General features: G+C 43.0%; 1 protein-coding gene and 1 long non-coding RNA gene across 3 annotated transcripts in view; both read right to left on the reverse strand.

Annotated features, from left to right (window-relative positions):
• The window catches only part of LOC144586477 (uncharacterized), a 66,563-nt gene that overhangs the window by 14,454 nt on the left and 38,006 nt on the right, over positions 1-14,103 (reverse strand). The window lies entirely within an intron of this gene.
• The window catches only part of LOC110070534 (trypsin I-P38), a 24,282-nt gene continuing 10,179 nt past the window's right edge, over positions 1-14,103 (reverse strand). The window contains exons 3-7 of one of the 2 annotated variants that reach the window (XM_078384777.1): positions 7,995-8,107; positions 5,876-6,041; positions 5,204-5,457; positions 2,788-2,924; positions 1-319 (exon numbers count right to left, since the gene is read on the reverse strand). In XM_078384777.1, coding sequence (XP_078240903.1) covers positions 170-319; positions 2,788-2,924; positions 5,204-5,457; positions 5,876-6,041; positions 7,995-8,034 — 747 coding nt within the window. In that variant the 5' untranslated portion in view covers positions 8,035-8,107 and the 3' untranslated portion in view covers positions 1-169. Of the gene's footprint in view, positions 320-2,787; positions 2,925-5,203; positions 5,458-5,875; positions 7,954-7,994; positions 8,108-14,103 lie in introns of those variants that run through there. The other variant, XM_072991840.2, reaches the window with a different exon arrangement.

Genomic DNA, 14,103 nt, shown 5'->3' on the forward strand with positions numbered 1-14,103 from the left:
TTTTTGTTTTCTGGAAGCTTATTGAACCTTTATTTGAAAGTTATTCAACTTGGGGGGGGGGCTGTTGCATATTCAGTCCCTGATTTTGAATTTACTAGTATGCAGATTTACTACACTGTGACGTAAGAGGAAGAAGAGGAAGAAAAGTCTTCTCAGCTGGGATCTTTGATCAGTTGGATCTGATGGTGCTTTGAATCCAGGAGACGTAGTTGCAAACTTTGGTGTAGACGCCAGGAGAGCCCTTCAGAGCACAACCCTTGCCCCAGGAGACAATCCCCTGGAGTTCCCCATTGCAGACCACCGGTCCACCAGAGTCTCCCTGAAAAACAGTGCAAGGGAAATGTATTCAGAAAGCAATACAGTTAAGGTAATGGTGTTTCTCTGTACTATCCTTTACCTTGGGAGCAAACAAGCCACCATTTCCAGACATTGTGTGTCCACAAAATACAGAATTAATCTGACTTAAACACATTCCCATAGCTGGACACTATTCATATAATTTTTGCGAGCCTTCAAATGAAATTACTGAGCTGTAATTAAGGAACTCTAGCTTGGATAACTGTAGCCAAAGGTGCACCAAGGATTGGAGAACTGGTGAAGGATTTTCTCTAGTCATTGGATATTCGTATCCCTGGGGATATGAATACAAATATTGGCACCACAGGTGCCATGGAAGCCCGGTTCCTCCCCTCTCCTGAAACAGATGGCCCACTAACCTGTTGCACGCATCCATTGTTGTTCACAATGTGCCAATCCAGGAAGCAGCCTGGCTGGCACTTTTCCACCTCCCGGCACAGCCGACCACTCTGGCAAGGAGGTGGGATGATGAGTCTCCTCGTTCAGCTGTTGAGCGGTTGGCTGTGCGCAGAGGCAGGGAAGTGCCAGCCAGGCTACTTCCTGGATTGGCATGGAGTGAATGATGATGGCCCCACACGCCATAAAGCTAGCAGTAAGTGGATCAGCCAATTCAGGGGGGAGGGACTTGGTTTCCATGGTACCTATGGTGCTGATATTGTATTTGTTTCCCCAGGAATGCGAATACAAAGATCCCATATCTAATAAACTTCCTAACAGCTCAGCAAAGAGGTAAACCTGAAGATTATTGGGTTGATAACACAGAGAAGGTGAAAGGATCAAAAATGGTTGACAGGTGCCATGTCCAGATTTATTTCAGTTGTCCTGTTACAGCAGAAGTATAAAGCACCTTATACTCTGTAATTTTATAAATTTTTGAAATATCATAAAACCCTTTTTGATAATAGACATTAGTAGGGCAGAAGAATTGAGCATGGGCCTTTTCATGAATTCAAAAGTAAGAATCATGTGGCATCTGCTTTTGTGGCCTCCAGAACCAAAAATAATCTCTGTCTTTCTTTTAAAAAAATCTCCTCAAAACTTTACTTATTTATTTTGGGTATTTATATTCTGCCCTATGTCATAACATCTTAGGGTGGAGTAAAATAATAAAAATATTTAAAACAATTGATATACTTCAAAACCATTTAAAAACATTAAAAATTACATACATAAAACCCAGCAACAATAAAGAAGTCTCCACAATGTATTAAAATGCTTAATTTCCAAAGGGCTTGGTGAACAACCATGTTGTAATTTGGCACTGAAATAAAGTTAGTGTCAGAGTCAATCAAACCTATAAGAGAGGACCATGCCATAACTGGGGTGCTACACCTCACAAAGCCTTCCCCTATGTCTCCACTTAGTGGATTGTTCTCCACGGGACACAGAGAAGGAGACTGTCATTAGATTGTAGTGATCAGGCAGGTGCATATCGAGAGGCAACCCGTCAAGAATCCAGGACCCAAGCCATTTAGGACTTCATAGGTTATCATCAACAAGCCACCTGGGAGCAGAAGTATATTGGCCGTCAGTGCAATTCAGAACTGGCTCTAGAAATTGTTCCAGCTACTGCACATTGCATTAGTTGCAGCATCCCTGTTGTATTCAAGGACTTCATTCCATGCTCTCTGTCTCACGCGCTTCTCAGAATGCCCCTCCACCTGGGAAATAGCCCATGGTCCTACAAATTGCCGTCCTGACATGCATACCTTCAAATCTTTTACACAGTATCCACATCATCTTCAAGGGCAGCACTAACTAAAGTGCATCACAGTAGTGTAACCTGGAAGTTACCAGCGCATGAACTACTGCAGCCAAGTTGTCCATGTGCCAAAATGAGAGACCAATTGAAGATGATCCCAGGCATTCTGTGCCTCAAGTGATAACGACGGCCCAAGGAGTATCTCCAGGCTGCCGGGGCATTTCTTTCCCATGTTTCGAACAGCCCAAATCAGTTCCTAGACTTTCCAGCATGAGCCCCACTTTCTGACTTTTGAGAAACCTTCCTGGGTTTCTGGCTCCTTTTAGCCGTGATCCAGCCCCTTTTTAACAAATAATTCAGTTTGTAATTTTAAGTTAAATGCAAATACAGAGGTGTGTCCATTTTCTAAAAAAATAAAATAAAACAGAAGAATACTTTTTTCCCCTTGTCCCCGAAAGGTCATTAAAATGTGTTTTCCTCTGCTGATACACATAATTTTCATCATGAAATGCTCACTGTCTCACATCCTTCTCAGGACACCCCTCCACCTGGGAAGTAACAGAATAGCCCACGATCCCATAGATTTCCATTCTGGCAGGCATTCCTTCAGGTCTTTTACAGATTCCAAGCCATGGCCTTTCTTAAGCAACTGAGGCATCTGCAGAGGGGACTTCTGCGACACTCGACTCCAATACCCTTATACTGCGGAGTAACTGAGAAAGACTTACCTGGCAGGAGTCTTTGCCCCCTTCCAGGTATCCCACGCAGATCATATTACTGGTGATTTGCCCCGGATAAGCTGCACTGCACTGACTGGAGGAAAGTACTGGAGCCCTCAGGCACTGGAGGAGGTCAGGGTACTTAGCTGTAAGAAACAGGGGGAAAAAAAGAAGAAGTACTAACCACACTTTATATTGGGGCACCGCCTGATGAAGACGAGCGTAGGTCAATGTACTACAATAAATACAATTTTATTTCATTTTGTATTGTGTGAGGACTACACCGCTTTATTTAGAGTTTTTTTTATGCAACAAAAGAAAATGGGAGCCATCCCCTTCCTTCTGAAAATTAGAAATGTTTTTGCTTTCCCTAACTATGCTTCCATAACAAACTGTTACTTTAGGCAAAGATATCTAGTCTTAATGTCCCTTTTTAAAAACAAAAAGGAGACAGTCCGGGTGGGAGTGATTTGAAGAAAAGAACTGACAAGAAAGGTAATATGTCGCCCCTGGTGGTTTTCGCTTTATAGGGGGTTAAAGGAAAGCAATGCTTTGCCTTAAAACAACTTTCCAGGGACAAGGAAGGTTGAAATGGGCACCACTCTGAAACTCCCAAGGTATCGACATGGATAAGTTTGTAACCGCTACCATTAAGACTCTGCAAGAGCCACCTCATTCCCCACTGCAGTCAGTGGCCACCAAACCTTGGTCATTCTCCAAGGGGCAAGAGGGTGTCAGAGCCTCCTTCCGCACCACTGAGCCTTGTTCGGGCCACAATGCAGAGCAGTTCCAAGGCTTTTCAGAACCTCAAGGTCTTCATCTCTGTAAGTTCGATGGCTAACTTGGCAGTGGCAGATCTTGGAATATTAAGGAAGAAATACTAAAAAAAAGAATTAACCCAAACGCAATCTGGAAAACATTAGACCATGTGCGTTGGCCACTGCTTTTTACTCATGGCTAATGTTTCAGACACTGCCAGTATCTTGTTTGGGCTTTTTATTGTTTTCCTTATTTTTTTGGCTGTTGGCGCTTTCTCCCTCTCTCTGGCCAGACCCAATTGATGTTCACATAAGGTTTAAATAACATGCCACAGTCAATTGTAACTAATTGGCAAAGTACTAGGCTTCATCTCCACGGCTTCATTGGACATGCAACTAAGACTGTTGTACCTTGTCAGTAAGCTGCAGTTAGATGCAGCAGGTTACACAAATTTTACACGAACACCAAGAGGACTCTGGCAAATATCTCTTAAAACAGTGTGTAGTCCCTCAATGCCCTTCCTCCCCAGGGCAACTAAATCAACCATCACCACCACTAATACCACCAACACACCACCAATATACAGCCCACATTACCACTAATAGGATCTGCAATAATGACTAATAATACCCTTCTCACACACGTGCAAACACACACTTAACAGTTGGGCAAAACAAATAAGTCTCTTCACTATGTCAGTTCTGCAGTGTTTGTGTGCTAATATTGAGGGGGTAAAACATTTAAGGTTATTGCCCACTTGGTTAGCGTTAACACAGACACACACATAATAATAGCATTCTATATCATACATTGGATGAAATCCTGTTGCTAAGGGTAGTAAGTCACAATAAGAGCAAGCCCATTGAATCAATGAAACTTATAAGAGGAACTGATTCACCAAATCTCCACTGATTCAATGGGCCTACTCTAGTTGCAACTCACTATGCTAAGGAACAGGATTTGGCTATTATTTTCACACTCTGGGGCAGATTTAATGGCAGGGGCTACAAATAAAAGTATAAGGGCCACAGGTAGCCTACAGGCTTGCTGAATCCTGGCTTATCAAGTTACTTTACTAGATTTATTGGAAGCCCCTAATGAATGGACAATGAGTTTCTTATAGTCTGCTCTAGATGGACTGACTGCTCTCTCTGAGTGTCATTAACACAACAGCTGCATATGTCACGTCCCAGAAGGAGGCTTTAATCTATCTCAGATTGGGCTGTCTATAACCATGTATGCTCTGGGAGGGTCTTTTATTATGTTTGATTAAATATTTTGTTTTATTAATTATTTTCCATTGTACTTACAGTATAAGCTACTCTGAAAGATTTTGTTATCCTGAAAGGTGGAGGTCAACTGATCATAATAAATGAATACAATTTCAGTGAACTGGAGTATATCTGTGAAGATTCTCAGTCATCTGGGTGAGGTCATCTAGAAGTTGAATCATGGCAACTCACAAGAAAGAAGTCCAGTTGCCATGGCTCAACTTCCAGGGAACTGGAATGTATTACAGAGTAGAAAAAGAGCCTACAGACTGTTGCTCGTCAATCATGTTGTTATTATATTAGCCTTTCCGTCACCTTCATGTGTACTCAGTGGACCTGTCACTGAACCTGCCTGTTGATATCATACCTGGAGAAAAAGCACATAGCATACTCACTGCCACTGCTGAGGGTGTTGCCCCAACCAGAGACCAGACACTGTGTCCCAGCACTAACACAGCTAGAGGGCAGAGAGATAGCCTGGACATTTTTGTTGAGGGTGGCTGCTGAAGACAGCTTGATGAGCATGATGTCATTGTTCAACGTATTGGAGTTGAAATTAGGGTGACGGATGATTTTGGATGAGGAGATGTATTGCTCCGAGCCATCATTTGAGTCCAAACTGTGTTCTCCAAGTCTCACTTGGATACGCCTGGGTAGAAAGAAGAGAAAAAGATCTTACTGAGCGTGCCCTGTACCATCTGACACTTTCCAACACCCTACATTTCCAAAACCGTTCTCACCAATGGCGCTGTTGTTGGGAGTAACCACTGACCAAAGCGCTTAAACACTAACAAATATTCATTCCATTGTAAATTAATTTCTAGCTCCTTTTAGACATTAGAGAAGCATAAATAATTTGACATTCTGTGCATCCTGTTTGGCTCCTACTGAGTGGAAAATCCCACCAGAGTCGGAACATGGGATTAAGTTGCTTGTGCAAGCCATGATCTCCCATTCTCCATTTGGTGACTGAGCGACACTTAACACCTGTTCACCATGGATATTCACTGACCTTGCAGAGTCATAAAGCTACAGGGAGCAGAATGACAGAAATATTTCCCACTTACGACTTGTAGCAGTGAGCAGCTGACACAACCCACTGGCTGTTGATGAGGGATCCACCACAGAAGTGGTATCCTGAATTCAGAGAGACTTGATATGGGATGGAATTCTTTGCACAGGTGTATCCGCCAACGATCTTGTCATCATCATTGTCATCAATGGGGAAGGCCACTGGGGAGAGAGGGGGTGAATCATAGAGGAATCCATATTTCAGGCACTGCAAGACAGGTTTAGAACTGGGAGTCCTTTTGTGAACCCACATCACCTTTGACATGAGGCTTCAGGAAAACTATGACCTACTTTGAATCATGCTGAGGTTAGGCACAAGTTCAAAACTTATTCTCTAATAAACCAAAGATACTCAACCAGAGTCAAAGGACTTTATGCAGACAGATCAGGAAATATACCTGAACTATTCTATGCTGGCTGTTCTAATTGTTTTATTTTTAAAAGTTACATATTACCCCACCTCTCCTGGATTTCAGGGTGGCTTGATTAGGCATCCTTCAGTCCCGAGAGACTATGGTAACGTGCTCTGTATGGAGGACTTGGAACAGTGTCTAGTGTGGCTGAGAAGGCTAAGTTGAGAGTGACAATCCCTTCCACACTGAAGACAAATCCAATCTGTCCCCTGTCCAGCTCCCTGATTTTGCTGCTTTGGGGACTGCCTCTTTGCCTCAGCCTGCTGGACAAGGGTCTCTTCAAAATGGGAGAGGCCATGATGCACCACCTGCCTCCAGGCTGAACACTCAGATGTCAAGGTTTCCCATCTGTTGAGGTCCACTCCTAAGGTCTTCAGATCCCGCTTGCAGATATCCTTGTATCACAGCTGTGGTCTCCCTCTGGGGCAGTTTCCCTGCACTAATTCTCCATACAGGACATCTTTTGGAATCCGACCATCACCCATTCTCAAGGGTGGCTTACAAAAACATTAAAAAAGAATTAATTTTCATATGTTGACAAGAATGCAAGTTGATAATGCATAGAAAGTCCTCCCTTGAACCTATCTTCTAGAAAACGCTAGCTGGCCATGCCCACAGCTTCTCTTCTGGTTCCTCTTCCTGTTTAGCTCCCCACCTTTTTTTATTCACCCCCGCCCCTCCATTGCAGACCCTTCTCCTTGCTCTATTTGGAAGTTTGGCAATATGGGGCACAGATAGAATCTGACACCTGTGTCTCCTCTAAGCATTTGGTTTGCTTAGAGGAGACACATCATTTGGTTTGGCACTGTGAAATAAGGTCTACACCTTTAAAAAGGGGGGGGTGGAGTTTGGCGTCAGATAGTCCCCAGCAACTCTGCCCCCCCCGGGGGGATGCCACACTCCACATTTTTGAAAAAAAAAAAACCTAACTTGGCACAAATTCGCTTCACACTCACTAGGAAATAAGGGACATTTTAATATAAGGGGCATTTTAATATATTTTCAACGTGCCAGCACCCTCATTCACCATGCCCCGGCCAGTGGAGGACACAAGATGGAATTTTTCGGTGCTGCCCTCCAAGGTCCAGGGATGGGTCTGAGGTTTGCCCATCCCTGCTCAAAAAGCATCAGAACTGAAAGGTGAGCTGAAGCTCTCCATGGGGACTATTTGTATCCTATTATTATTATTATTATTATTATTATTATTATTATTATTATTATTATTATTATTATTATTATTATTATTATTATTATTATTATTATTATTATTATTATTATTATTATTATTACTACTACTACTACTACTACTACTACTACTACTACTACTACTACTACTACTACTACTACTACTACTACTACTTCTTCTTCTTCTTCTTCTTCTTCTTCTTCTTCTTCTTTACAGACCAGACTCCTTCTTAAACATTCTTAATGTTCTCCTGCTTATCAAGAGTAATCAAACCTTTGGGTTCCCTTTTACTCTCCCTCCCTCCCAATTTACAAAATCCAGTTCAGTCAAATACATCAGTCCATCACAATTACAAAATCCCCTCAAATTCAGCAGCGTGCATGCATATAATACTTTAAAAATCACATTAAGCACATTGACAAAAATGCTGCCTTCTCAGAGCAAAAGGGCCTTCAAATTGTGAGGCATCTCAGCAACCTGTCTAGAAAGGAATTGTAAGAAAACTTGTGGACCTACCAGCGGCTCCCAAGAAGGCCACGAGTAAAATAAACTTCATGATTTCTTTGTTCTGGCCAGACAACTAGGAGAACTTGTTGGAGATATGGCTGCTTTTATGTCCATCCCAAGGACTTCAACGAAGGGAAAAATATACAATGGAAAATATTGCAGTCATTTCTTGGATCTGGATCCAACAACAGGTGCAGAGGAGAGGTATATGATCACACATTAATCATAAAACACACAGAACACAAGAAGCAACCATCATTAATCTTTTCCTGTGATTCTGGCTGTTTTTAGTTCCTTTTCTTCCCCATGTTTCCTCCTGATAGCAGTGCAGGTTTTAGAAAATTTGCTCTCATTTTATCTGGGTCTCCTTTTTCCCTCTGAAATGTCTCTGAAATGGTATTCTAAGCAGAAGGCATGCATGCCCCAAGCATGTTACAAAATGTCTGCTTCAGGGGTCCAGATAAAATTACCTTAAATTCCTCCTTAGAGCCCCTCTTTTGCTACTAACCACTGTCAGAGCAAGGGGCTTGCTGCGAGGTGTCTCTTGTACATCCATCTTGCTCTGCCTTCCTGCTGATGCTGCCTTGTGATGCAGCACACAAGGCAGCATCAGCAGGAAGGTTGATGCACCAGCCCACCCTGAATAAGGGAGAAAAAAAGGAGATGCTGAATGAAAAAGTGTCAGAGACTGGAAGGCTGTAGGCTGGAAGAATATACTAGTTTGTTCAGATAAGGCACATTTGTTGAATGCTATGCACAGTTATCATGTATTTTCACTGTTCACTAATGTGTCTGGACACTTGGAAGGGGTAAGTATGGGAAGACGGGTATGTGGACGAAAGCTCACAAGCAAATCTTCATTTGTATGGTGAATGCTATCAATAGACAGTGGAAGACTGATAAATCTGGGTAAAATTGAAGCGCTTCAAATTGCTCATTTTTTCATCAGGAACTATTTTGGTTTTTGGTTTTACTCAAAAAATCAGTATTTGTTATTGAGAGAATGTTTTTTTTTCCTCAGCAGCATATTTTATGGTAGTGAAAATTCCATTATGGTTGGTTCTCTCTATGGCCAATTGGAGTGCCCTCTGGTTGATATTTAAACAAAGCCCCAAATAACCTACGAATGCTACAATTCAAGTTCCCTGTAATGAAATTTGAAATGCTAAGATTCTGAAGAATCCCTCACAGAAAGTTTTTGGAAACATCACAAAAAAAACTTAAAACATAAAAGTAAACTGAGAGGCTATCAGGAAGAAACTTGTCATGGAATTTGTCTTGCGGGGAGAGATATAGCACAAAGCAAGATGGGAGGAACATTGCTTGGGTGTGCTTCAGGACTCAGCCCTTTTGATGGAGTGACAGATCTCAGCCGTGGCCAGGTCTGCAATTTTTCAACTCATGGTTCAGTCACAAGAGGCAAACATCCCCCTAGTTTAACAATACATTCATACTGTTGTGGTACATAAACCAGGGGGGACATTCCACTTCATTTTAACATTTCATTTCTTGCTATTTGATGCGTAATTCCTACACTGTGAAATAGATTTATTATCTCTCACTTGACACACACCACAGAGAGAGAGAGAGAGAGAGAGAGAGAGAGAGAGACCTCACACCCACTTGATGCTCACAGGGAAATTTCTTAACTCGCCACCCTTCCTGCATCCACAAAGCCAAGGAAGATGAAATTGCAGGGGAGATAGATGAGAAGGCCGAAGGAGAAGATAGGAAGGGTTGGACAGAGAATACCAAGATGGGAAGAGGAGGGCTTTTTTGCTCTGCGGCTTGGTGTCAGAAATAGTGGTGATGGGCAGCATCCTGAGGCTGCTGGCACAAGGCCGGCTATTCTCCCCACCCAGCTTGCCTGGTCTCCTTCCTCCTTGTGCCTCTATGTGGGGCTGCCTTTGAACGCGATACGGAAGCTGCAACTGGTGCAAAATGCAGGGGCCAGGCTGGTCTCAAGGACCTCCAGATATGATTATATATCCCTGGTCCTGCCTCACCTGCACTGATTGCCTGTACGCTTCCATGCCAGATTCAAAGGACTTATGCTGACCTGAATGGTTTGGGATCTCGGTACATGTTGGAGTGCTTCTCCCTAAGATCTACCACCCCTACTGCTTGTACTTCCCAGTGTTACATGTGGCCACCCCAAGGGAGGCCAGGAAGTTTTCAACCAGGAGCAGGGCCTTCTCAGTGGTGGCTGCCTCTCTGTGGAATGCCCCACCTGTGAAGGTGCATCGAGCCCTTACCCTCCTAACATTCAGAAAGCTTACTGTTCAGAGAAGATTTTGCAATGTACTTATTTTTACATTTGTGTTTGTACATGACCACTATGGTTGGTGCTTTCTATGTATCTATGCTGGTTGTTTTGTTATGTTTATCCTTTCATTGGAAACTGCCCAGAGTAATGGCATGCTACTAAATGGTGCAGTATAGAAATTTGAATGAACGAATGAACAAATAGCTTTGATATCGAAGGGGGAAATCCGATGTGATCAGTAAAAAAAATGGAGTGTGGGGAATGGCAGTATACACACTCATTTGGAAAATCCTCAAGAAAATTTTAGTAGAGTGAAGTAACCTGTAATTGTATTCTCAAAGGCTTTCACAGCCGGGATCCGATGGTTGTTGTAGGTTTTTCAGGCTGTTTGGCCATCTTCTGGAGCTTTTTCTTTCTAACGTTTGCCAGTCTCTGTGGCCGGCATTTTCAGAGGACAAGAGTTAGAACTCTGTAATTCTTGTAATTACAGAGTAATTTTTTTCCTTCTCCAGTAACCATATTTGTACAGCTACAGTACATTACATTTTGGTTGACACCTAATGACTGATAACATCAATCCTTTTGTGGTGTAACTGCAAGTTTCTAGGAACTTCTGTGGTCTTGGAGAAGGTGGTCGCTCTCAAAAGCAAAGCTGGATTGTAGCCCAGTTCAAGAGGAGACTTCTGCTTTGCCTCCTGCTTTGTGGTGAATGTTGTAGCTAGCAACAATACAGCAGAGAGGGCGAGAGAGTGTTTTGTATCACAAGTCAGCACAGTCTTCAGGCCCTTTATTTCATATCACTTTCACAAAAAAAAAATCTTAGTTTAAAATCAATTTATTTCTGAAAGTATCCCAAAGTAATTATTGGAGCTGCTTTTTGAGAAATGGGAAAGCAAATGGCACCTGACAGCATAATAGAAACACATTTAAACACCATTTCACCACCGATCCAAGCATGTTTGGACACGTTTTTCAAACATACTTTTCTTTTGGTTCTGTGCATTTTTCGAACAGGTCTCGGGTTTCTTGTGAATTTTTTGTACTTTCCCAAAACACATGGCAATACTCAGAAATATACAATTGCCTTCTGAGGCAAGATAGGCTTTTTCTTGCTGTTCTAGAGAGTTTCATTTTGGCACAAATAAATGCAAGCCCAAAGCGGCTCTGTTCTGTTTCAGAGAAGATGATTAGGGCTGCTGTTTAAACAACACTGCCCCCTACTGAGAAAAATCTGTTCTGAAATCTAATAGGCATGTAAATGTCTCCCTGCAATGCCCACTGAGTTTCTCAATGTAGCAGCAGCAGCAGTAGAAGATTGAATTTATGCTGCAGAGAAGCAAGGTTAGAGATGGGCATGAGTTAAAAAAAATGAATCACCAAATTCATTCAAAAATCACTAATTCGTTGATTTGTAATCATATGACTCAATGCCCCCCCAAAAATACGAATCAGTGATTTTTAAGTGATTTTTTTATTTGCTATAAAATGCCACCCCAAGCATCTAGAGCAGTGGTCCCCAACCTTGGGCCTCCAGATGTTCTTGGACTTCCACTCCCAGAAATCCTGGCCAGCAGAGGTGGTGGTGAAGGCTTCTGGGAGTTGTAGTTCAAGAACATCTCTAGGCCCAAGGTTTGGGATCACTGATGTAGAGACATCAAAATCATAAAGAAGCTTCCCATGACTCCCCTCTACAATCTCTCCAAGTTTGATGAAGATTGGGTTTCCCCAAGCCAGCTGCTAACGTGCATTTTCCTGGGGGGCTCACTTTGTGGGTGTATAACTTGGATTTTTGAAACCCAACACCAAATTTGGGGGGAGTCAGGAGAAGCTTCTCTGTGATTTTGGTGTCTCTAGGTGCCTGGGGGGAACTGTCCTGGGGAGGCCCTCCTTGTGTGTGTATAGGTTGAACGTCTAAAACTCAAACTGCAACAGTCTTGCAGGGCTTGTAGAGGAGAGTCAGGAGTCTCTAGGTGCTTGGATTTAACAGAATTAAATAGTAAAAAAAAAAAGAATTAAATTGTTTCATTGATTCTTCAGGGGAAAAAATCATAAATTAATCAACCTTAATGAATCAAAACAAAACAAATCACAATTTTTCTGATTCATGCCCGTCTCTAAGCAAGATGTTTCTGATCTATTAGGATTTTGACTCCTCTCTTTTCTCCTCTATCTGTCTGCTGGTAGTAATGTTAAATCTACAAAACAGTGGGAAACAAGCCTTTTGGTTTATTATATTTTAAACCATTTATTGTCATAATATGTGTTTTAAAATCCTTCACATGCTCCCTTAAGTTCATCTGCTAGAAGAAAGGCAAGAGAGAAAATAAGTAAGGTTGCAATCAAATTGAAAAAAAATGTGGAAAATGCTACAGGATTAGGACAGTCTAATTCACTTTTTTTTTTCATTGTCACATGATGTAAAAGCAAATGTAAATCAACTCAGAATTTTCCCTTGGAAAATCCATACCCTCTGGGCTTCTATTTTTTTTTTCCACAGCAGGTCGATTCGCACAGATGTGATTGCTTGAATCTGTGCAGAAAAAAAATATGTGCTGTGGTTCACAGAATGGTATAGCAGCTGCTGGAGAAGGATGAGGCTCCAGCCCAGGAAAGCTGGATCTTTGCAAATATTTTTCTTTTTTCAACAGCTTGGTGCCAGTGCTGTTGTGCTAGGGCACCTAGAAACTGGAAGCAAGCAAACAAGGAAGAGAGAGAGAGAGAATGTGAGAACAAAGAATGAGAGGAAGAAACAAGAACAGGACATTGTCACTCAGCACTTTTTACAGTTTATGAAGGTAGTTTTCCTGTAACCATACTTCCTTTAGGGCCACAAAAGAGCTATGTGACCAAGCTGCAAAGAAGGCTGTTTAACCAATTTCCTCCTGTCTATGTGGCCAGTTAACGTGAACAGACCCAGGGAAACCCAAATTCCCCAGTGCAAATTCACAGTGAGTGAATTCACATTTCTCTTGCTGTGTAGTCATACCCCATATGATTATGCAGACTAGACATATGCAGTCGCCATCATGTTCCAGAGATTACAAAGGAATGGAAGGGCTGCCAGTCACATCCTCTCGCACAAATGCCATTGAAATGGGGAAGAGTGCAGAGGGCACAGGGTTTCAGGCCTTGGGCAGCCAGTGGTCATCAACACAGACAACTCTGGGTTTACCCATATGGTGATCCATCTCAATATAAGGACACCTGTGTTTGTGTATGCTTCCAAAGAGTTATTAACTTCAACTTGACTAGCTCCTGAAATCTTTACCCTTGGCTATGCCCAATTGCATGGCGTGGGTAGCCAGCACCCGAGGCAACTCAAGGATAGGGGGCAGAGGCCCCGTGAAGCAGATCCACTTGAGAAGGGGTTACACCAGGAAGGAGGGCTACTAAATGGATGCCTGCTCCATCGAGGTGTGCCTGGCTGGGCGGGATGGAGGTGCTGCTGGCGGGGGTGTCCATCCATTCATCTGTCCTGCTTGCCTGCCTTTGTGGCTTCTTGCCTCAGCTGTCTTCAGCGCCTTCCCCACTAGGCTCGGTTTTGCCACCCAGGCTCTCCGCTTCTGGCTCCAAAGTGAAGCAGAGATGGTGCCAGGTGGGATGGAGGCCACTGTTCTGCAGGGTGACCACGCCAGACTGGCTGCAGAGGTGAGAGCTAAAGCATCTGGCTTGGAACCAGGAATGGCAACCCTTCACCCTACTGGGTAGGGTTCTACTGGCACAGCTGTGCTGGCCCTGGCCCCAATCCCACCCTCCAGAGCCGGGAGGCATGGACTGGGGTATAACTGGAAGTGATCCCCCAAACCTGAAGACCCCTGACAGGTCCAAGCAGAGCTTGACTAAGTTCCTTGC

The sequence above is a fragment of the Pogona vitticeps genome, chromosome 2 (assembly GCF_051106095.1).
Source record: "Pogona vitticeps strain Pit_001003342236 chromosome 2, PviZW2.1, whole genome shotgun sequence".
NCBI lineage: Eukaryota > Metazoa > Chordata > Lepidosauria > Squamata > Agamidae > Pogona > Pogona vitticeps.